The sequence below is a fragment of the Calidris pugnax genome, unplaced genomic scaffold (assembly GCF_001431845.1).
Source record: "Calidris pugnax isolate Ruff unplaced genomic scaffold, ASM143184v1 scaffold103, whole genome shotgun sequence".
In the NCBI taxonomy this organism is placed as follows: domain Eukaryota; kingdom Metazoa; phylum Chordata; class Aves; order Charadriiformes; family Scolopacidae; genus Calidris; species Calidris pugnax.
Genome location: NW_015090990.1, coordinates 4,778,069 through 4,803,065, shown reverse-complemented (window position 1 = coordinate 4,803,065; position 24,997 = coordinate 4,778,069). Strand labels below are relative to the sequence as shown.

Below are 24,997 nucleotides of genomic sequence, written 5' to 3'. Positions count from 1 at the left end.
TTGTTTGTGAACATATTTAAGATTGCATTTGAAAATTAAAGTCAGCACTGTATAAAATCAGGATGCATAGTTTGCTCTATTATTATTATGCCAGCTGTAGGTAAATCAACACAGTGTGGTCTGCTGAGTCCTCTGGTAAAGCTTGAAGTGAGTGTGGTTTGAAATTTAGAGCCTGAGTGGCACTGACTTGATGGTAAATTTTTTTCCATGGGAGGTGTAGTAAGGGCAATATAAGTATTTACATCGTCCTTTCACTATAATAGATTAATTGAATGCCTCTGAAATAATTAAAACAGTAATAAAAAGCCTATAACCCAGTAGCAGTGTCTATTTAAAGGATTTTTTTTCTATTATTATTCTTTCTTCATGTGTTGGCAGGGTGATTGAGATGAAGCAATAAGTTTTGCATTTACAAGTAGATGTTATAAAATCAGCTATCCGCTTAAGTCTTGTAAAATTTAGGTCCTGTAGTTAATATGCAGGTTTTGTGAAAGGTGAAATCTCTTTCCTACATGATATTTCTGTGGAATCTGGTTCTCACAAGTTGTTTTGTTGCGAGAGGTATTGGAGGTTTCTGGACCAGTCAGAGCTGATTCTGTTATGCAGAATGTGAATATGAGGATAGATTATATCAAGGTGGGAGGCAGTTCTGGAAAGAGGTATGAACTCAGTGATAGGTTTGAGTATTACTGTCAATAATGGGGTGCCAGATGTTTTGGCTAGCTTAAGCATGGTCAAATCTGAGCTCTTGATACTAGATAAATGTATCATAGCAAGTCAGACTTACTGACTTACCGAATCTCCATGTTAAGACAGGGCAGAATATTTATATGAGCTGTAAATAAAGAGCAGTGAGGAAACAAAGGGGCTGGAGACCAAGGACTGGTTTGGCAGCCTGAAGAAGTTGCTAAAGACTGTGAAAGGTACTGTAGGAGGAAGCATTATATATAGTACAAGAATATTTTAGATACTATAATATTATATATAATACTAGAAATATATTTTTTCCATTCTGAAGTTATCACATACCTGCTCACTGGTCTTAGTTTGAGCCTCTTCAGTACTGGGGCATTACAAAGAACTCTTTTTGTCTCTATGGTTTCTTGAAATAGTAGCTTGGTAACCAGTCATATCAGACATGACATTTATATCCAGTAGGATGATAAAGAATTTATCTTACATTACAGAATGCTTTTGAAGGAGCATTTTAGACAATTTTGGAATAAATAATATGTTGAACACATAATTACGTTGAACACATCTGATTATGTTCTCTTATTCTCAGGTGGAGCTGCAAATGCTGCAGTTATCTGTTGAAATGCCTAAACCTCTTTGAATTCTTCGTAGTCTCGTGCTCTGTTGTAAAAGGAAGAAATTTGCAGTTACAAATTTTGCAAGTCGAAGACAGACAGGAAATAGCTACAGAGATGGAATGTTGTTTGTACATTCCACCTTCACTACTGCTTAACTGCCAGCATGTGGCAATCTAGAAAGACAATTAATAGCATATGAGAAATGTATAGACACAGACCAACTAAATTTCTGCTTAAGAGACCGGCAAAGGAAAATGTCATCTGTAATTCTGACAGAACTGGAAAAAAATATTTAGTTCTAGTTTTGTCTGCTAAGTCTCTAGTAATTTCATGTTCTTCAGACTTCTCCAAATGCGATAGCTGTTTTTTTTTCACACGTGGATGAGTATAAAAATGTGGAAAATTCTCAAAAGTTACAATGGAAAATATTTTTCTGTTTGGAGGGGATAGTAAGGGGGAAGTACTTAGCTATGGTTATTACACAATTTCTGTGGGGCTGAGAAGAGAAAGGCAGGCAATCTCCGTATAGGAATGGCATCTATGCCTAAGAAATTAGTGACAGTTTTTTGACATTTCTTTTGAGTTAGGAATGTGCTGTGTGATTTATCTTACTGTGATAACTCAGCTATGATAATCCAATTCTAAACAATTCAGAAAGGTTCTTTTCACTTGTACACTTATACCTAGCCCTGTTCTTCTGCAGCATCAACAAGAAACAAAATAGCTGTCTGGAGTTGAAAACAATAGCAGATCCACAGGCAGAGTTACAATTTACTGAATGTATTGCTCAGGCTCCAAATTAATCTTTTCTTCTGCAATTTTTAATGAGTAGCCAGAATCCTGCCTGTCAGTGTTTCTATTCCCGTTGTACACTTGACCTAGGCCTGAGACTAAGACCTCAATTCTCTAATGTTGCAGATTAGGTCATAGGGCATACTTAGCAGCCAGGAAGTGGTCAGCAGCCAGTTTCTGAGGAACTGGTGGTGTTATTTGCTACACCCTAGCCAAATCCATTTTCTGATTCAATAAATGCCTCCCTGGTTTCCGATGAGAGGTCAAGCAGTGTGGCTTCCAACATTGCAGAGTGGAAGAAAAATGTTTGCAGTCAGGAATTCAGTCACTGGCAGTGAATTCAGATGGAGATGGTGCTGTTAATTGGTGCTTTCTAATTGAAATGTGTGCCTGGGTATTTGACTTAAAACAGAAGTAAAGTTAAAGGGAAATTCTCATCTTCTTGGCCATCTATCAAAATTGACAAGTGACAATTAGGGATTATAAACTCTCAGCTGTTGCTGAAGTTTTTTGGTAATTGATTATCAATAGATTACTGTGACAGTGTGCTTCCACTAAAATACGGTGGTTCAGTCTTAGCTATGAGTTCAGGCTCTGATCTAAGTAATAAATGTAACTCTTGCTACAGTGATCTGTATGCTGGTGGCAGAGAGCTATCTAATGTCACCAGAACGGAGTAATAAAAAAACAAGATAGATTAGACTAATTCATACCTCTTCTGTTTGGTACTTTAGATTGCATAAAAAATGGTACGAGTTCTTACTAAAATCTTTCTAGATAAGTTTTCAAAAACTAATATGCTCCATGAGTTTATATTCCCTTAACAGGGTTCAGTTCTGCTGTACTTGTGCAGCTGTGGTCTCTGACTATACTCCTCGGACTGGGGCTGGATGGGCCTTTTCTTTCCAAATCTGACTAGTGCTTTGAAGAAACTCCTTGTCGCTTAGTTTCTTAAATCAGCATGAAGTTCTTAACCAAAATGGGCTCTATTCATTTTCTGTGCTTATTCACATAATGGTGGCAGAATAAATGCTCTGGTTTAGGACTAATTTAAAGAGTTTACCACAACAATCTTGCCTCTCCCAGCCTATGCTTAGAATTAATGTATGACGGCTACAATCGAATGCAAATTTTTATACTAGCTTTTCTTTATAGTTTCTGAAAACTTAATTTTCAATAACTGATAGGGATTATAATGATTTTTTTTCTCTGTATAGTTGGAGAGGGGCTTTTTTTCTTTCCTGGACCCTTATGCAGTAGAGATTTTAGAGTCAATAGTAACTAAACCATTCTCATTCTAGCATTGTCTAGGTTTCTATATACAGTTTCTATTCCTAACAGTAACAAGAGCAGTAACACTACACAACATGACTTGTTCAGACTTCATGTTTTCTTCTCATGTCAAAGCTTGTTTTTGAAGTAATCTTCACTGAGAAAGCAGTGGCACACCTCACAAAAAAATGAGTAAATGTAACACAATATGGAAAAGCAGATTCAGCTGATGTGGAGCTAAGCATGACCAGAAGTTCTGAAGCAGGGTCAGGAAGGAGTGTTGGAATTTATCTGGGCTGTGGTTTCCTCAAGTGGTAGGCTGTCTTCCTGCTTATGTTGAAGGAGCTTTTGCTTTAGCTATTCAGCATCAGACCACAGAGAACATTCTAGTCCAGAAGCAGAATATAATGCCATCTGCAAGCTGACTGTTCCTAGATCCTAACTAGTTTTATTTTGGCAAGTCATAGATTTGCTATGTAGCAGTGGATGCAAAATAAAAAATATATATAAATACTTATATATTAAATACCTATAAATACATATAAAATACATATATACAGCTACATATATAAAAATTAGAAATGTAGAAACGTTGAATAGTTTCTGATTATTATGTTCATTTGGTTTAATTTGGAAGGAGTAGACACAATTTATATGGATGTGCATGTTGTGGAATAAACCAGCAGTGCTTTGAAATCACAAGGGTTGTGTTGGTCTACCCATATCCAATCTTATAAAGGGAATAATCTTCATATTAAAAACAGAATTTCACAGTGATAGATTGGTGTGCATAAAGTTAATCTGAGTTTAATATAATTGATAGTTCTGCTTTCTGCGTTTTATTGAGCTCTCACGGCAATGAGCAGAACAGTAAAGGAGAAGTATCTGCATCTTGTTACATCTTTGTTATTTCATAGAGAAACAAAACACAACGAAAGAAATTACTGAGCCTACTAACAGCCATCCAAATCAATGTCTACATAATGCTTCAGACCTGTAAAGTACTTCTCATGTTAGGGTTTGTTCTGTGAGCAGAGATTTTGAATACTATTATTGAACCAGTCTTTGGTTACAGAAGAAAGAATCAGCAACAATTATAGGAAACAATTAAAGATGCTGCTTTTAATTAAAGCATTTAAATATATCCTCTGTTGCCTAGAAACAAGCATTCAAAATTATAAGTAATCAAGTAAGAAATAGTTGTGTTCAGATTTTTTGCAGTCCACTGGTAGATTCAGATAGGAGTGGACACATTTTTAAAATCATTAGCAGTCATAATAAATTATCACAGAATATTAAGTATGTAAGGGTGAGATGGCTAACAGAGAAAAGCTTTAAATTAGAGCTGTGAAAGTTAGAGCAGAGATGAGACATTTGTGATATTGCTTGTCTTTTTAGTAAAAAATCCTCTTAAGCTGAGAGAAGGAACCAGGAAATTTTACCAGATTAAGGTATCAAAGAGGACTGCAAAATTAAGCCACCTATACACACAACCAAGGAAATAGATCTTAACAGTGGATTTCTTTTGCTAATAGGCATACTCACTTTATTTTCGATTTAAACTGAAAGCTAGGGATAAGTAATCACTCAATATAAACAGAAGTGGGTTCTTCTTTGGAGTTATTTTCTATGCATTTTTTTTCAGAGGTTGCCATCTTCTGTGCTGATCATTTATGTATCGAGGATCTCTAATATACAGCCATGGTATTAGCAAGAGGAATTAACTTCTTACTGAACCTCTTGGAATCTTTTCTGAACAGATCACTAGCTGAGAGTTTATACTGAGAGGTTTTTGCCTATGGATTGGCATTCAGTTTTATTTCTCATGACAGCTTTCTTCTGCATTAGTGCAGACAAGGCTAGTGTCAATAGTCAACCTGACATGTGTATTCTACAGTAAGTAATAGTCACTTAGCAGAAGAAAACATGTATTATCATTACAAAGTACCACAGAAGAGAATATGAAGAAACATTTCCCAGGAAGTCAGTGTGATCTTAACTGAGAGGGCAGTTGTAATGAGGAAGTGATGGAGCATGATATGAAACCTGAGGGCAATGAGTCATCTTGATTATCTGGCTGTCATCTGAGAGCTCTGAAGGAATAAACGAGGGAAGTAACAGAGATCTAGGCTGCAGAGTGACATCCCCACTACCTCTGAAGACCATGGCAAAAGTCCCATTGATTTTAAAGGAGAAAAGCATAGAATCCAGAATGCCTAAACTTAAAAGCTACCATGATTATGGTACCGAACTTCAAAAAGTGGCCTTTATTAGAAGTGTTTCTGTGTGTTTTGAGGATTAAATATTTTAAGTACTTTTTCTCTTCTGAACTGCATAGTTTTTCTTACTGGCTTTTTATTACATTTTTATAATGGAATTTTTCATTTCCATGCACTTAGCAAGCCAGCATTTTCAGTGTTACCCTCCTCTTATCCAGTTGGTTGTCCTTAAATTTTTTAAAAATCTGCCCTACCTTAAGGTGTTTAGCTTTGGGAAGAAACATAGTCAGACAAGAACCACAAAACCAGCCACAATTTTCTCCATTATTTTTATGTGACTGTCTGATCTGCTTAGAAATCAAATATCAGAGTACCTGTGTTCTCTCCAGAATCATTGCCAACTTTCTTTTGCAGCATTAAAAAAAAAGTTCAAGTTTGGGTTCACTCATTAATTTTCAGCATTACTTTTACTTCTTCATCTGTTTCTTTGATGTGGCTACTAAGAAATATATGTGGATGGTGATTATTTTGCAAACCTTATATCCATCTTCTAGCACTGGTTGATGAGCCATTTATGAAATTTGACAGGAGGGGCTTGTATGCACGTCCCGTTGTTTGACTGTATTGTTTGTTGTTTGACTATTGTTTGTTGTTTGAATACGTGCAGGTCCCTACAAAAATAGTTGTCTCTACATACCGCACAAGTTCATGAAACCTGTGCTTTAAAAAAACTTTGAATTGTCTTTTGTGTGGAAAATACATACTTTCTACAAGTAAATATGTCTCAGTGAATAAGTGACTGGGTTTCTAATTTTGTATTCATAAAGGTGAGTCCTTCAGGGGCTAAAGGACCTTATCAGAACAGTAACAGAGAATGTTCCTTTCTGCTGTGCATACTCTCTGCATACCTCCAGGATTATGCTATCCTTGCTGTTCCCGGCTAAATATAGAAAAAATGAAATATTGGACTAGTAATTCTTTTTTTCTTTTTTTTTTTTTTCCCCACTTCACAGCATCAGAAAAGCATAGAATCCAGAATGCCTAAACTTAAAAGCTACCATGATTATGGTACCGAACTTCAAAAAGTGGCCTTTATTAGAAGTGTTTCTGTGTGTTTTGAGGATTAAATATTTTAAGTACTTTTTCTCTTCTGAACTGCATAGTTTTTCTTACTGGCTTTTTATTACATTTTTATAATGGAATTTTTCATTTCCATGCACTTAGCAAGCCAGCATTTTCAGTGTTACCCTCCTCTTATCCAGTTGGTTGTCCTTAAATTTTTTAAAAATCTGCCCTACCTTAAGGTGTTTAGCTTTGGGAAGAAACATAGTCAGACAAGAACCACAAAACCAGCCACAATTTTCTCCATTATTTTTATGTGACTGTCTGATCTGCTTAGAAATCAAATATCAGAGTACCTGTGTTCTCTCCAGAATCATTGCCAACTTTCTTTTGCAGCATTAAAAAAAAAGTTCAAGTTTGGGTTCACTCATTAATTTTCAGCATTACTTTTACTTCTTCATCTGTTTCTTTGATGTGGCTACTAAGAAATATATGTGGATGGTGATTATTTTGCAAACCTTATATCCATCTTCTAGCACTGGTTGATGAGCCATTTATGAAATTTGACAGGAGGGGCTTGTATGCACGTCCCGTTGTTTGACTGTATTGTTTGTTGTTTGACTATTGTTTGTTGTTTGAATACGTGCAGGTCCCTACAAAAATAGTTGTCTCTACATACCGCACAAGTTCATGAAACCTGTGCTTTAAAAAAACTTTGAATTGTCTTTTGTGTGGAAAATACATACTTTCTACAAGTAAATATGTCTCAGTGAATAAGTGACTGGGTTTCTAATTTTGTATTCATAAAGGTGAGTCCTTCAGGGGCTAAAGGACCTTATCAGAACAGTAACAGAGAATGTTCCTTTCTGCTGTGCATACTCTCTGCATACCTCCAGGATTATGCTATCCTTGCTGTTCCCGGCTAAATATAGAAAAAATGAAATATTGGACTAGTAATTCTTTTTTTCTTTTTTTTTTTTTTCCCCACTTCACAGCATTGCATTAACAGAAACTTGCTGTCTTATTCTTAGTTGTCAACACAGATGATGGTCCCAGAGCTCTTACATTGGAGGATTACTTGAATGGAAAATTCCAATATAAAACATTTTTTCCATATTGGGTATCAGGTAAGTAAAACCTTTTCTCAAATGTACAAAAGCCTTTCAAGTATGTATTTCCAGACTGATTTACGCAGACTCAGAAATCTATTTCTTTTCTAGCTTTACTGTGAATGAATGCTAACTATGAAATTAAACAATCTGCTAGTCAAAATTTACGGTTAAAATTTACTCTTCTGTCAGTCATTCTAGAAATTCCAGGTATTTGATGTTTCAACAGACATATTTGAGTCAAGTATAAACTATAATTTTACAGAGGCCTTCAGTGTTTTATTTCTTGTACTGTCATGTTCATTGCAGCAAGGGAAAGAAATATGTCAATATGTCAGTCATTTCTTAAGCAATCTCCTTTTTTGCGTTTGTCACAGAACTTTTTCACTTACCATTTCTAATAACTGAGGTAGCTCGTCTTACAGGCCCCCTTCTTTGTTGTCAATAGTACCTAGCTCTGCAGTGAGCCCAACTATTCTTACCTCACTTAAGGAAGTGCTGACGCTCTGAAATTCCTGAGTTCCAATGAATTGCATAGAAAATAAGGTTGAGTTTCTAGGCAAGTTCTTTAAGGTGGAAGATAAAGACATGAAGTTAGTTGCTGCTAATGTATGTCTGCGTGTGGCTGAAACACTAGTCTGGTTATCACTGAATTGCAGCAGCAGCACCAAAAGGCTTGAGCTAGACTTCATTACATTCTAGTCCCCACACTACAACCACCCCTATCTATGCACTGCCTCAAGCAATTACTATTCCCTGACTAGAGACAAGAAACATAATACTGTGCACGTACATGAAGTCTTACCAAGCTAGTTTTCACCCACAATTTTAGAACTGAATTGAAGCCTTCCAGGACATTGCTTGCAGCAGTTCAAGTTCTATGCTTAACAATTTGAAGTATTTGAAGTATGTTGACATCACTTGTACAATTTAAAAATTCAGTCTCCATTGGTTGGAATTCTGTCTGAAGTACATAGGCAGCATATCACCTAAACCTGATGCTCTCCTTCCCTCTTTATAGCCTTCTCACTTAGACTTACCTTTCCTTTTAACAGTCACAAAACTCACGCAAAAGTCATGCCATAGATTCCATAGATACTCATGCCTGTGACATTCTGCATGCTTACTTTTCTGCTGATGCAAGGAGTTAAAGTTGAGTATCTCTTCTTAAGGCAACCTGAGGTCACCACAAATTGTGTTACGCATATCACAGCAGTGTGCTCAAAAGATGCACTGGTGATCTACTTTCCTAAAAATGAACACCTTATACAATGTTTCAGGTTGCTTTTAAACTTTTAAAAGTCTCTCTCTGTCTTTAGCTACACCAAGTATGGAATTCCTTCTCTCTGCTTATAGCAGTAAAAATAATTATTTGAAACTAAAATTCTGATCTTAATTCTCTACCAAACTATGGCTCAGGTCTTGAGCACAGGCAGGTTAAATTCCATTCTCATTGAAGGTCATTTACTCTGTAGGACCTGTGTGAGAACAGTATTATTTCTGTAGTGTCAGTTACATGGCACTGTGGTAGCTGCAGAATCTACAAATCAGAATGTTCTCGAGAAATTACAAGCAAAGATCTTGAATGTTTTCTTTAAAACATTTACATTGTAATATTTACCTTCTAATGGGTATTCTTGATCAGACATTACTGACAATAAAATCTGTCATTTAATTACAAAGTAAGCTATCTGATTATGTGTGCAGTGTGTAATCTTGAGAGCAAACTTGGGAACCCTGAAGACTGGCAATAACTCTGTACCTTAACATCATTAGAAGAAAAAAATGTTTATGCAGATGCTAAAAGATACTTGCTCAAAATCTACTTACTGGCAGGAGTGTGAATACTTTGATAAGCAGATCTGTTCTATAGTATCTTCTGTGTAAGGTAACAACCCTTTTATCTTGTCTATAAAGATAATGAATATCTTCATCAGTCTGCAGAAGATGATGTTATTCTTTACAATGTTGAAATGAACTACCCGACTACCATCATGACTAACAGCACAATGGTATGTACCCTTTCAATTAATAAAAAGGCAGCAAAATGTGTTGCATTTCAAGTACCAGTTTAAAAGTGAGTGGATTGAAACCTGCTTCATCAAATTCTTATTTAAAGAGGGGTTTTTTTCTAAAATCTAATCTTCTTAATCTTTCAGAAACAAGTTAATGCTTCAAATTATGTGTTGTCATCAGACAAATATTTCATAGCTCTGGAAAGCAATTATTCAAAGGTAATTATTTTAATATATTGCTGATGAAATGTTTGGTTTCATTTAGTATTTTGTTGATTGTGGTTGCCATGGATAAATGTATCTTGGTGCCTTCTTGAAAGGGGTAAGCTGTGAAAAGGCAGTGATTGTTTTTAATTAGATTATCTTTTTCAAAGTTAATAGTATTATTTTCTGGATTAATTTTTGCAGCTGTGGAGATATTCTTATACAGCATCATACCACATTTATGATCTCATATATGGGTAAGGCCTGGTATTTCTTACAGAGACTTGCGGTGAATACTCTGTAGTGATGTGCTTGCAAGCATTTCTACTGAAAAACTATAGTAATGTGACTACCACCCCTTTGCTTTTGCCTGAATCTGTCAGGTTACTTGTTTTCTTGGAAAAAAATGGCCTCTAAGAAATTCATACAGTTTTTTAATCTACTCATCCGGGTATCTGGATTGGTTTATATTTCATGCCCTAAAACTTTCACTGCTCAAGATTCTCATTGTTTTTTCTTCTCTGCATCCTTTTCTCCCACTCTATCTTGGCTGCTTGAGTCCACTTTAGTCTCACACCTGATATCTCCATGCTCTTCTGTTGTCTAACTCATCTGTTTTATGGTTGACCTAATCTTTAACTTTCCTCAAAAGTTTACAGCTTATCCCATGGCATTTGGTTTCTTTCCCAAACCACTCCTCTTTCTGCCCAAGTTCAAAGGAGGCCATCTGCTTCCCCAGTCACCTAAGTGGCAGCATGACCAAATGCTTCTTAGTTCTGAGCAATAGGGACTGCACTGAGCTGCTCCATTCTTGGGAAGCTGTTGGCTCAAGGTGACAGGAAAAGATTGCTGCAAGCTGATGTGAGTAGAGAGATACTGCATGTGGGTCGTGATCCTTAACAAATGTTGGAACTGCTGCTGTTACGCTTGCTGCAGCACGCTACATCCTAAGTTCACATTTCCCAGTGACTTGCTGAGACTGTAAAGCAGACTGCAGATAGAGCAAACGACTGTAGATGCTTGTGCAATATGTAGAAGAGATAAAGCCTGGCTTCTTAGGCCGTTGAATATGTTTTCAGTTGCAAGTCTTTACCAGCACTGGCGCACACCATCCCATTACTGCATGTCTCACTGCCTGCCTTAATTTTGCATTGCTCAATAAACAACAAGCTGTTAAGAAATATAGCCCTTGATGAATTTTATATGAATGTAAAATTTAATAATCCATTTGCACTATGCGCAAAAGGCCATCTCAACTTCTTTCCTTTTTTCAGTGGTTTTGTAACAGAAAATCAGCTTCCACATAAAATTCAGTATATATCCTGGTCACCCGTTGGACACAAATTGGTCAGTTAAGTAATGAAGCACTAGAATGATTTTGCTTTGTGTAGCTAGAAGACATTTATTTGCCTTTGGTTATTTTGTTAGGCCATATTTTTCACAGGCCTGTGTTTATTAACCTTGGTTGTGAGCAAGAAGACACTTGTTAAAGTTTAGTTTATCTGTGTCTAAGTAGAAGAATCCATATTCTCAGCTAGATTATGTGTTTCCGTTTGCTAGCCAGTCTCTTATCAAGAATTGACCAACATACTTGTATATAGGATTAAATGTAGTTTCAAGGCCTGAAAACCAATGTGTTTTCCTTTGACGCTGTATAATACAGGAGTTTACTATGGAAATTTAGAGATACAGTATTTAAAACATTTTTTAAAATTTTTATTCTAGGAAATGGCTGCCAGATTCTTACAACAATAACAAAAAATATTATTTTCTTTTTTATTAAATAGCTACTTGATAGTTAAGTATGTATTTCTCAGTAATTACAATAGACCTGTTGCAGAGAGTAACAAGTTTACAGACTTTGGTTTTACCTTCCTCTTCTGGTGGAAGCAGAAGTCGTCACAAAACGCTTTGTCTAGGCTTCTCTTAAACACAACAATTTGAATAAGTTTCAAAGATTATTTTTTTTATTATTTTCCACACCAAGGCTAGCCACAGAATCCTCTGAAGTTTATTAAAATCAAAGGAGTTGTTGAGGATTTATTCTGACATAGTTGAACATAGAATTTGGCCTGTAATGTATAATTTATTCACTAAAGTAGCGACTCTTGCAGAATTTGCAAGGGCTTTTAGTGTAACATTTATTTCCTGGTTTGCATTCATTATGTCTTTTTCTTGGTATAATGTAAGAGCATTGACTGCACAAGATCTTACTATAACCTCTTATTGGTGCCTATACTCATAATAAATACTTCTTGTCTTTAGGTATACGTGTATCAGAATAATATCTATTTGAAACGAAGCCCAAGAGAGGCACCAATTAAAATAACTAGTGATGGAAAACAGAATGAAATATTTAATGGGGTTCCTGATTGGGTCTATGAAGGTAAGTAAATCTTGAAGGCAACAACAGGTTAAGTGCTTTGTTTGTATTACCTGGTTCTCACAATCTATTCTAAAATATCTTTGATGATATATTATTTTTAGATGCCCTAAGGATTATTTCATTTCCATATTTTATTTGCCATACAGTGACTGCATTTTGTATTCATAGTGTGTAACCCAAATCCTGAGTCTTTTGTTACTGCAACTGTATCAGAACTTTAGAAATTGAGCTTACTTGTGCTGCACAGGCAGTGGTTGGAAACTAAGCTTTAATGGAAGTTTTAATTTTGGTGAAAATTTGGCATTTCAGTGCATTAAAAAAAAATTAAAAAATCCGACATGCGCACATGAAAAACCCAAATATGTTAAATAGGATCTATGTGCCTATTTGGAGAGTTCTTAAGGCCTTTCAGAATTTAGATGTATGGCAATATGTTTGGTGTTATTTATTTAGTATAAATATCTTTATATGTCTAGGTTGCTAAGAGTACTATGCTAAAATAGACTAGAAGATAGGTTACGATGATAAACTATTATGAATAATATTTTTTTCCTCAGAGGAAATGCTAGCAACAAAATATGCACTGTGGTGGTCTCCAAGTGGAAAATATTTAGCATTTGTACAATTTAATGATTCTGACATACCAGTTATTGAATATTCATATTTTGGTGAGGACCAGTATCCTAGGAAAATAATTATCCCATATCCAAAGGTATGTTTTCTCATTCTTTCTACTTACTTTCTGTTGAGAAATGAGTTATTACAATGCTAAAATCAAATGTGTTTTAAAAAATGGTTTCATTGCAGCAGTTAAATCCATTTGGCCTAAATTAATGAAAGAAAACAAACTTATGCCAAAGCCTGAAAAATATGTATAGACACATTCAAAAGTGTAGATACTTAATAATATTAGTGAAATAAATGAAATACTCGTGTAAGTAAAAAGCATGTGCAGAAGTGCATACTTGCATGATGAAGCCTAGCTTTTTTCAATTCAGTTTACTTATTGTGATGCGTTAACTATGCAGCTGTTATTTTTCATTAAAGGAAATAATTATGAGACTTTTTTTTTAAATTTTGAAAAGTAAAGGCTTCAGTTTATTTGCACACTTCATAGTGCTTTTTGATCTCAAGGGGCTTTGGATTTTAACTGCTTTCAAGTGCCAGATCTAAGGCAAGATGGTTTTGGGTTGGCATTTCTTCAGCATGTATTAGAGAGTTCTCCTGACTCTTGTCATGTTCATATGATTGCAAGTGATCATGTTAATGTATCTTAAGAAGTTACTCACCTGTCAACTGGGTTACAGTTCTAAAGTAAAGCAGGATGGTTGAGACCACACATGGAGGAGAATTAAAAAACTGATAATGTATGCAATGAATAAGCAAGCATGAAATCAGTTTAAGCTAAACCATTTTATTTCACAGCTGGGATGTCAAAGAGCACTTGTAATCATGTGAATATACTCCTGGAGTTTTATGCCAAAGTAAGTGTAGTGTGCACTGCAAAGATCCACACTGCACATAGTGCAGTTTTCTGTATAGAAAGGCATGTTTTCTGTATAGAAAGGCACTAAATTTGAGTGTTTGAAAGGTTTTCTTCTTTATATATGAATTGATGCAAAGTTTAGTAATGTACTACTGCTGTAGTGTCACTTTGAGATCTTGTAAGACCACATTTGCTCTATTATACTCAACTGAATGCACATTTTGTAATCTATCTCCTTTCCAGCAAAACGCTTTGTGATTTTCCTTAATCTGAACTGTTCACAGCCTGATTTGAATAACCTGATATGTTTTCTTTGAAGGCTGGGGCTAAAAATCCTACTGTTAAAGTGTTTATTGTCGATACTGTTTATGCTGAAGTATTTGGTCTGAAGGAAGTGCCAGTTCCTCCAGTCATAGCATCCAGGTAGTGTGCCCTCAAATGTCTTCTCTTTCTTAAAAAATGTTTTTGTCTATTTGTTTTAAATGCTTAAACCTCTGAGTTGTTTTCTGTTTCTAACAATGGAGTGCCATATTAATCTTTTAGAACAGAAGCTAACTAGAAATGTTTTATTTTGATTCTCTCTGTCCATATGATACATTGTTATAAAGGACAAAAAAAAAATCCCTAAGATGATGGGAGCTTTGTGGAAGTCTTTCACAGAGCAATATGGGGGATACAATCTGTAGCAATGCTTCTATACTCTTGTTCTTTAATAACTACCATTTCTTTATTTTTCTTTTATTTTTAGTGATCACTATTTTACTTGGCTTACTTGGGTAACAGATAGTCGAATCTGTGTGCAATGGCTGAAGAGAATCCAGAATTTTTCAGTCTTAGCTATTTGTGACTTCAAAGAAAATTCAAATACTTGGGAATGTCCAGAGGTAATAAAGTTGGAAATATCAATTTAACATTGCTGAAATTAGCATTTTCTAATCCAATCTGCATACCTATTTTAACACCTATTGGTTATGTACAGGGTGCTCGGACTTAATTGTAGAAGTATATTTAATCTTGACCTGAATTCTTTTCAAAAATAATTTTGTGCCTGTGTTTTCCAGTGTTTGATCACATTCATCTTTTAGCTTCTATTGATACCTTTTCCAATATCTTAATTGCTGGGGGAGGGATGAAAAAATTTTAATTGCACCATCAAGAAATAAAATCACCAATTTTTATTATTTTTTTTTTTAGTGAGCCTTAATTAACAATCAAATCAACAAAAATAAGAAGAATCCTACTGAGCAGCTTTCAATACAGTTGTTTAGTTCCTTCTTGCTTCCTCATCTTCAAAAGTGCAACTATAGAGGGGTTTTATTGCTTTTTAAAGAAAATTTTATTATACTGTGTTGAAATTACATACTAAGTCTGACTGAATCATGTTCTTTATTATTAATGTTAAATTAGTTGAATGAACGTACAGATTAGAAGTAAAGTAGGTTTTCAGGAGGGAGAAGTTCCTCGGTTTTATCAGATCATAGAGTTGGATAAAGCAGCCAAGTTTTGAGAAACACAATCACTTTTTCAGGTCTGAAAAGAAAACTTTGGGCTAATTGCAACAGCAGCTCTACATTTTAAATACATCATTCTATCATTAAGCCAGTTCATAGGGAAAAACCACGCTCCATTAAGCAGCAGGATAGCTTAGATGGCCTAGCTATCTATACCTATATGAAGATAGTTATAGATCTTATTTACAGAAGCTTTTCTGAAAAAAAGATTTCTTTAAAAGACCTTGTAAAATTTGAAGACTATAGACACTGATATATTCATATAGATCACAAAGGAAAGGATAACTCTGAATTTCAGTAACTCTAGTACAGAAGTCTCATTTATTGTCTTTAATATTGATGCTGTTTGCATGTCTTGTTTGTGATAGAGAACACCTCTAAAAACTAGCTTTAGGCTGAAACCTTCAATCAATGGGAAATAGAAAGCATGAATACTTATGAAAGTGTTCTGTATAATTCATACATTTGTAAATTCAGTTTATTGACACAGCCTTTGCAAGCTGAAAATAATTCTTATTCCTCTATGCTATGATAACTGTTGCAAATTTAAAAGGAAGTTCAGGTCCTGTTCTTTCAAAAGCATTATCATTGAAGTAACTTTCCACAGAGAAATTTCTTAATTTATTAGGATAAAATACATATTTACTGCAGCATTTGATGTGTTTCCTAAGTAATTATTCCACTTTGTAAGTACATTAGCACTAAATCTCTGTCTTGCCTCAAAGTAACCTGCATTTTAATAACTAAATATTTTAATGTAAAAAAAAAAAAAAGGGTTCTAGGATTCTACCACAGTCCACCTAAGTACTTTAACACAAGCTTAACTTTAAGCATGTAAGTAGTTTTATTTATTTCAGTAGGTCTATTTATGTGTTTAAAATTAAGCATGTGCTTAATTGCTTTGCTGGAACCAGACCAGAACAATTAACATCTTGCAGGACTGTGTTCATGATCCTTGTTTAATTGCATTTCTCCATGAAACCTTATTTATGGAGTCACTACTGACGTTTCTATAATTCTATATTTATACAGTGATACAATGCTTTTATCACATTAAAGCTTGCACAAATGGCCAATTGAAGGAGTGTGAACAGATGGGAGTGCTGCATTAGCTCTATTTGCCATTAGAAAGTATATCTCTGTACGTTTCCATTGGCAAAAATAGTTCTCTTGTTGATTTCAGATTAAATTGAGACTGTAATGTACAATAAATGTGCTAGGCTTTATGTACTTGAAAATAATGACAAAATACAATCTACAAGATGTTCCTAAAGTGTCAATTCATCAAAAATGTTCATGTGTTTGAGTCTTGCTTATGTGAATAGACCATAGAAACCAATATGACTTCAGTGCAACTATTTATGTGAGTAAAAGCTAGGCATGCGTTTGTGAAATTGGGATTTCCTATAAAGATGCCAGTTCTCTATTAAATTCTGTAAGTAGTTTAATACACAGAAAATTCCCATAGAAGTCAATGGGACCACTCATATGAGAGAAGTTAAATATATCCTTAATGTACTATGTCATCAATATTTGAGTCTTAATTTGAAGAAACAAATGCAGTTATAAAACAATACTTCCCATTTTTCTCATCTTGAAAGAAATAAAATCCATCTTCTGAGTTGATAGCTCAGTGGGGCACTTGAAAAGTACTAAACAGTCTTCTAAGGGGCAAGTACCTGCAATTTTTGCTTAAATAAGTCACTTAGAATCAGGGACTAAGCTGAAAGGGAGAAGGCGTGATTCTGAATGCTAATGAGATTACATTGAGGATGACAAACCATATTCTTTAAAAAGAAAATTTGATTAATTTATTTCAAACTGTAAAGAAATACTCTATTAAATGAATTTATAAACATGTTTGCAAGATCAAAAAAGAATCACATTGACTGAATGCAGAATTGTTAAATATTAAATCACTTGCTCCATCCAACAAGCAAAATATTACACTCTTCAATGAAAAAGTCTAAGGAAAGTATTGAAAAAGCACTAGAAACTTTATAAGTAAAACATAAAAATGTAAAAGCACCTTTAGCTGCCGAAGATACCAATCCATACTCAGTATAAGACTTTTTAAAATCAGCTTTAAGAATGTTACAAGGAGTTAAGACCTGCTAAATTCATATTCATAGTCTCAGGATATGATAATCTAGGTGATTTCTGTTGTCTAGATTATTTTTGCAAATCCTTAGTTCTTCTTTCTTAATAATGTTCTTTGTGACATTTTTTTCAAGTGTTGAAAATGAGGCCCTTTGAGCACCAAATATGTAGACTCTTGATTTCTATGTACTTTACTTGGTTGAAGTATTTGGCTTGTATTTTTTAAGGTTTTTAAGATTTACAGTTAAAGATGTATCTAGTAGTCACGTTATTCATTGTTATAAATCAACATCACAGCTTTGAAATGAAAGGAAATATGTTAAATGAACCAGCTGAGAATCTAACACAGATTTTTAATATTATTCCTAAAATTGTTTGATTTGGTTTTTTACTGAAAAATTCATGAGACTAGTTGTTAATTCTTGCTTTCAGTAAAAATGTTGCATACAGTTAAAACCATTGCTTTAGATTTTATTTCGCTCTGATGACAGCTTTTAAAAAACAATATTGTAATTAATGTAATGGTATTAATACAGTAATATTATTTACCTCAGACAACTTTAAAGTCTCTGCACCTTCATAACAAATGTTCTAAAATTCTCTTTTATAGCAGCTACAGATTTTTTATTTGGGGATTTTGAATCTCCATAAACTCATTCTTAAACTTCTTAAAAAGTGTACATTTGATTTTGTTTTTCAGAATCAACAGCACATTGAAGAGAGTCAAACAGGATGGGCAGGCGGAGTAGGTTTGCTTGTTGTACTCTGTTTTGATTTAATGAAAAGGTGCAGCTTTCTGCACCTTCACAGCGGTGTTTTGAAACAGGAAGCACCGTTCTGAGTCATAGAACACTACTGATTAAACCTGTTGCACTGTAGGATTGAGATTTTTAATGCTGTGTTAGGCATAGTACCTGGCTACCTGCTTTCTGAATTTAAAAAACCTTTTTGTGTCTCCTTTTGCAAATATTAGACCAACTGATTAGACACTATATTGAAGGGAGGGAAGTAATTAAAATAAGTAGATTCATACTGCAGTGTAATTCTTAGAAGCATCCTGGAGGCAAATAATAGATGTATAATAAAACCTGTCCATTCAGAGCACGGTTTTAGTGCCGAGTGCTGCATATCTTCTGCTAGGGAGGAACCTTCAAGGTAATACAGCGCCCTTAGAAGGGTAGTTGATCCTTCTCTCCAGTTACCCCTAAACAAAAGAAATATTCTCTACCCAGAAACCTTTCTCTTGGAAGAGACATAGTGCCTATCTGTTAGGAACTATTAGTGCCTATCTATTAGGAACTCACAGTAAAAACAAACCTGCAAGGCAATTGTAAGAGCATGAGATCAGTGTTTACAATCTCATACATTCTAACAGTGAGTATGTATTATCGCTTATGTTTACTCCTCAGGCAGGTGAAGTTATCAGAATTCAATATGGGGAACCTCGCACTGTGCCTGAATATTCTGCAGTGGACTTAACTGAGAGTTTTGATTTTCAGTAAACTGTCTTCTAAAAGACATGTTTTTATTTGAAGTGAAGATTACACATTTAGAAAGATTAGTTATCTTACTTGGTCCCTTCCTTTTTTCCTCTTGAGGTTGTGATGACAGGATTTTATTAAAACTAAAGAAATTGCACACATACATAAATCCCTGCTTTAGCTTTTATAGGATTTCAAGAATTAGGAATATTAGAAGCAGGCTCCAGAACAATTTAGCTTGTGGTCACAGGTTCTAGTCAAGCTCGGGTTAGTATTATTCCAAAGTCATACTCAGGAATGTTTGGTGCTATGTGTGAAGTGCTTTCTTTTGTGCATTCTTTTGTGTTCATGTTTTGAAAATAAAACTCGGAGTTGCAGTAACTCATCCTTGACTGACAATTTTAGTAAAGAGATAATGGTGAAAGGGAGGAATAGTTGAACAGTCTTATCTGGGATAATCTGTTCTTTAACATTAGTGGATAACGTGGGAAACTTCAAATTTCCATTTACTTCGTGCTGTATTTGCTCAGTGAATCAGACAAACTCAGTGGCTCATAGAATTTTCAGTATTGCACCGTTCGTGAACATTAGCTTTATTCAGAAACTTATTTTTAAAAAAACAACTCTACCTATTCTTAAATAGCTTATTCTTAATAGCTATTCTTAAAAGGCCATTCAGAATATACAAACATATTATTCCACTTATAAGTAGAGAGCTTGCATTTGTGGGGTACTTGAGGTATCCATATTATCAGCTGAAGAAATCTGATGTGACGGGTCAGAAATTTTGATGTCTACTGACTGAGAGATTGAATATTACAGCTAAACACTTGTGCAAAGTACTTTGTCCCATCTGAACTGATTAAATAGTCTTACTACTTTTAGTATGTGTACTATAATCTGCAAAACAGCTTGGAAACTCTTGTGTCTCATCTACCATTTTTTTTTCCATTGTTTCAGTTCTTTGTTTCTGCACCATATTTTACATCAGACAGCAGTTCATACTACAAAATTTTTAGTGACAAAAATGGTTATAAGCATATTCATTACATCAATGGCTCTGTGGTAAGTCATGCAAAGTGTTTTACATGATATACTGCAAGATCCTGAAATAATTCTACAATATTCAGTAACTTACATGTCTTGCTTCACAGGAGAATGCAATCCAAATTACAAGTGGAGAATGGGAGGCAATATACATTTTCAGAGTAACAAATGATGCAATGTGAGTATCATGAAGAGAACAGGTTGTGAGTGTTGTCAGGAAAAGCAGCACTTAATCATTGGAACACCATTTGTTAACTCATCAAGTTATAGTTAGGTATAATTTGTTTTGTATCTGAATGCATCCACAGTAAATTTGTATGCAAAGGTACTGCACAGGTTTGCAAACTTCATTTACTTATGGAAGATTCTTGGCAAATTTCCCTCATTTTTCTACTTATTTTCAATCACCCATCTTAGAGTTATTTAGAAATATGTAAATTTAACCTTCATATAATCTGCAATTACCTCAATCGTATCTCTTTTTATGACCTCTCATTCAGGCTGCTATACAGATAGATACATCTTACATAGTTGGGCTGATTAGTTCATGAGAATTAAGATAAAGCTTCTATTTATATGGTTTATTTGTCATCTAATCAGAGTTTGAGAAAAAAATTGTTAAGATGAAAGGTATATAAGCTTAACTTACTCTTCCATCACATGCAGAAATCTCAAAAAGTCTAAGTTAACTTCCAAGACGGCTTTTCATCTTGATGCTGGTTCATAGGTCATCACTTTATGGATTATTTATTAACATATAAATGAATTTACAGTTTCTATTCAAGCAATGAATTTGAAGGCTATCCAGGAAGAAGGAATATTTACAAGTAAGTGTTATCAACATTATCTTAATGATACTAGGTTGCTAGAAGATAGGTCTGGATTTTTCAATAAAATAATTTAGTTTTAGGATGTTTAAAGTGTAATTTCACAAGCTGTTTTAACTAAATCTTGACCTCTGATTATATCTGAGAATTAAGGAGAAATAGCATTTACAGTTAAATATACTCTTGGGGAAAAGGCTGATAAAAAGGGAAAACATTTATTTTTAAATAGAACCATTCTGAAAGTACAGTGCTTATGTTCTAGAATGTGAGTGAGACACACGTGAAGTTAGTTGGAGCAAAATAAATATTGCTTTATTTTGTTTTTCTCTTAGAATCAGTATTGGAAGTAAACCTATCAGAAAACAATGCATTACTTGCAATCTAAGGAAAGAGAGATGCCAGTATTATACAGCAAGGTTCAGTGAACGTTCTAAGTATTACGCCTTGATCTGTTATGGTATGTATAGCCTGGAGGCAAACATATCATTTGTTGTACTTCGAAATTTATCAGAGGTGTAAATAATACTAATTATCCCAAACAATAGCTAGATGAATCAGAAATTTCACATTAACCAGGAGAGGTTTCCAGAAAGAAATCTTCCCATGTCCAAAAACCTTGGAAAGATGTTTCACAAAACACAAATATTTTTACTCTTTTTTTTTTTTTTTTACTTTTTCAACAAAAATTGTGGGGTTTTTAGAATTAAGAACAAATTTGTGAAAGTCCTTCATGGCATGAAACAGATTCTAATCTGGCTTGTCAAAGTTGTGCTTTTTCTTGCAGCAGCAAGAGCATGATTTAGAAACATACTGATTTCCAATTCTTGTGATCAAAGTTAGCTATGAGAAACTACTACAATATGTTTCCCGATTGAAATTATTAAAACCTGTGTTAGCAACAAAATTTTGGATATTTACTACCTGAGAACATTTTTAATAACTGAACTAAGAAAAATCCAATTAATCAAAATGTATGTTCATTGAAACCACTTGTAACACAGAAGTATTAGATGAAGTCTTGGCTCTGTTGAAATAAGTTAATTTCAATGATTGATTTTTCATCCGTTGGTATAATCAAAGAACAGTGAAGTAATAATCTAGGAAAAGGAAAGAACAATATTCAAGGTTCTCCTTTTGCGTGTTTCATATAAAGTTTACTATTCTGATTCTGCACTGACTGATCAGCTGAAGAGTTCCTTAGAACTTTCATTGAGCAGAGAAGCAAATGTAGCAAATAATAACACCTTTCAATCATTCTTGCACAAAATAGTCAGTAAGGTCGTCACCATGTAAAAGCCAGTCACCTTCACAAATACGATGTGACATGTTCTCAGAAGAATGTTTCACATTGTTAATTCTGCATTCACCTTATGTAATCACATCTCAGGTATTAACTAGATGTCACTTCATCTCTAGGGAGGAAGAGTTTGTTAGTAGATTTAAAGTTACTTCTGTTATGTTTGCTAAGCAATGCCGATGTGTATACGAGTCTATGTACACACAGTACCTTATGTATTTCATGCAGCAGGGACTAGTGGGTTGTACGGCAGAGAAGATTCAGATTTGTGTATCAACTTTAAGGTCTTTTACACCGTCAGTTACCAATGTCAATGTTCCAGCTTTAAACTAAAAACTGCCTTCTTACCATTCTTTTGACAGGTCCTGGGATTCCCATTTCTACTCTTTTTGAGAACCGTGGTGATAGAGGTACTGCAAATATCCTGTCTATTTCTGAGCAATTGCTTTTCTCATTGATCTTCACTATGCAGATCCTCTAATACAATATTTAGGATTGTGATCAAGAAGACTTTCATCTTGTTTGTTACTAAAATATCTAGCATCTTTCTAGATTTCTTAATTCGTTAAATCCAGATATCAGTGAATGCACAGATTCCTGTATTTTCATTCCTGAGTTCAGCATTTTTATAGCATCCTGATTTTCCTGTTTACACACTATAGATGCAATGAACATCAGCAGGTCTTTGTCTACCAAATATTGAATCAAACTTTCTAGAAAACATTATTGTGATTTCCAAACTATTCCTCTTCACATTTGGAGGAACACAAAACTTTCTGAGTTTTTTCATGAAGCAAGGTGACCAGTGGTCTCCTGGGGTACATTAAAAAGAGCGTGGTGAGCAGGTCGAGGGAGGTCATCCTCCTCCTCTACTCTGCCCTGGTGAGTCTGCATCTGGAGTCCAGTTTTGGGGCCCCCAGTTCAAGGACAGGGAGCTACTGGAAAGAGTCCAGTGGAGGGCTACAAAGATGATCAGGGGAATGGAGCACCTCTCTCATGAAGCAAGGCTGAGAGACTTGAGTCTGTTTAGCCTGGAGAAGACTGAGATGGGATCTTATCAATGCTTACAAGTATCTAAAGGGCGGGTGTCAAGAGGATGGGTTCTGGCTCTTCTCAGTGGTGCCTGGTGACAGGACAAGGGGCAACAGATGCAAGCTGGAACACAGGAAGTTCCATCTGAACATATGGAAAAAAATGTTTGCAGATGGAAAAGATTGATCAATGTATGTGTTGTATTTGTGCTATTAAAACACTGTGTTCTGTTATTTCTTTTGCAGAAGGTTTAAATGCAGCTAATGCATGGATTTTTTTTATATTTAATCCATTGTCATAGCTCTTTCTTTTCCATGTTGTGGCCCAACATGGGCCACACCAACCCTGTGCATCAGTACAGGCTTGGGGAAGTGTGGCTGGAAAGCTGCCTGGCGGAAAAGGACTTGGGGGTTCTAATTGACAAGCGGCTGAATATGAGCCAGCAGTGTGCCCAGGTGGCCAAGAAAGCCAATGGCATCCTGGCTTGTATTAGAAATAGTGTGACCAGCAGAAGAAGGGGAGGTGATGGTCCCCCTGTACTCAGCACTGGTGAGGCCGCACCTGGAGCGTTGTGTCCAGTTTTGGGCATCTCAGTACAAGAGAGATATTGAGGTGCTGGAGCGGGTGCAGAGGAGGGCAACAAAGCTGGTGAAGGGCCTGGAGAATAAATGGTACGAATAACAATTGAGGGAGCTGGGACTGTTTAGTTTGAGGAAGAAGAGACTGAGAGGTGACCTCATCACTCTCTACAACTACTTGAAAGGACATTATAGAGAGGTTGGTGCTGGTCTCTTCTCACAAGCAATTAGCGATAGAACAAGAGGGAATGGATTCAAACTGCAGCAGGGTAGGTTTAGGCTGGACATTAGGAAAAAATTCTTCACAGAAAGAGTGGTCAGACACTGGAATAGGCTGCCTAGGGAGGTGGTTGAGTCACCATCCTTGGATGAGTTTAAGAGTCATTTAGATGTGGTGTTGGGGGATATGGTGTAGGGAAGAACTTTGTAGAGTAGGGTAGATGGTTAGACTCGATGATCCCAAGGGTCTTTTCCAACCTAGATGATTCTATGATTCATTATTAATTTGTGTATTAAGGGCCCCTACTACTTCCTTATCAAATTATTAATTGCATGAAATGCAGCTAAGTGCCCAACTACAAGTATGTATTTCTTAATCTCTCTGCAGGAGAGAACAGTTTCATTTAATGGATCTTCACCACTTGGTTTCATGATGCCTTACTCTGCTGTGCTTCCTTCAGAAACAAGCAAATTCATGCATCTCTTTGACTTTTTCATGACCTATGTTGGATTAATTTTCCTTAAGTCTCTTGCTTTCATAACCTCTTCTGTGTGCAAAACTATTTTTAGTAGATCCATTTTCATTGCAGTTGGCAGCATTCTGAAAATAGATCCCCCATGAATTTTAGTAGGAGGCATGCAGTTAAACTAAGATACACCAGTCTGGAAGCTCCTTCCAGCATGCCTACAATTCATTTGTGGTAATGTGCAAGTTTCAGGAGTTTTGAGGGGAAGTATGGAAAGGGTTCAGCTGAGTTTGGGTAAGTATCCAAAACCAGGATGATCTTTCAGCCATAAAAGCCCACTTGAATCTGCAAAACTTGTCAAGAGTATTTTGAAAGAACAAATTCCAGTGTTATATTTGTGGCATGTCTTAAGCATTATCTAGGTCAAGACATGCTGAGAAAAGTACTTGTATTTTTCGTGCATTTCTAGAAACAGGAAGGGGTTGCCATTAAAAAGAAAAAAAGTAAACTAACAAAGAAAAGTCTCCTGCAGTCTTAAAAGTTTATTTTGTTTTGAAAGTGAAGCTAAAAGTCACAGATT

General features: G+C 35.2%; 1 protein-coding gene across 2 annotated transcripts in view; it reads left to right on the top strand.

Moving 5' to 3' along the window:
• Positions 1 to 24,997, top strand: part of FAP (fibroblast activation protein alpha) — a 42,372-nt gene that overhangs the window by 1,268 nt on the left and 16,107 nt on the right. Inside the window, exons 3-17 of one of the 2 annotated variants that reach the window (XM_014954765.1) lie at positions 7,690 to 7,785; positions 9,685 to 9,779; positions 9,927 to 10,001; positions 10,191 to 10,243; positions 11,261 to 11,333; positions 12,252 to 12,372; positions 12,930 to 13,084; positions 14,178 to 14,281; positions 14,607 to 14,742; positions 18,170 to 18,214; positions 19,911 to 20,015; positions 20,105 to 20,175; positions 20,771 to 20,824; positions 21,157 to 21,281; positions 22,484 to 22,531. In XM_014954765.1, coding sequence (XP_014810251.1) covers positions 7,690 to 7,785; positions 9,685 to 9,779; positions 9,927 to 10,001; positions 10,191 to 10,243; positions 11,261 to 11,333; positions 12,252 to 12,372; positions 12,930 to 13,084; positions 14,178 to 14,281; positions 14,607 to 14,742; positions 18,170 to 18,214; positions 19,911 to 20,015; positions 20,105 to 20,175; positions 20,771 to 20,824; positions 21,157 to 21,281; positions 22,484 to 22,531 — 1,356 coding nt within the window. The remainder of the gene's footprint in view (positions 1 to 7,689; positions 7,786 to 9,684; positions 9,780 to 9,926; positions 10,002 to 10,190; positions 10,244 to 11,260; positions 11,334 to 12,251; positions 12,373 to 12,929; positions 13,085 to 14,177; positions 14,282 to 14,606; positions 14,743 to 18,169; positions 18,215 to 19,910; positions 20,016 to 20,104; positions 20,176 to 20,770; positions 20,825 to 21,156; positions 21,282 to 22,483; positions 22,532 to 24,997) is intronic. The other variant, XM_014954766.1, reaches the window with a different exon arrangement.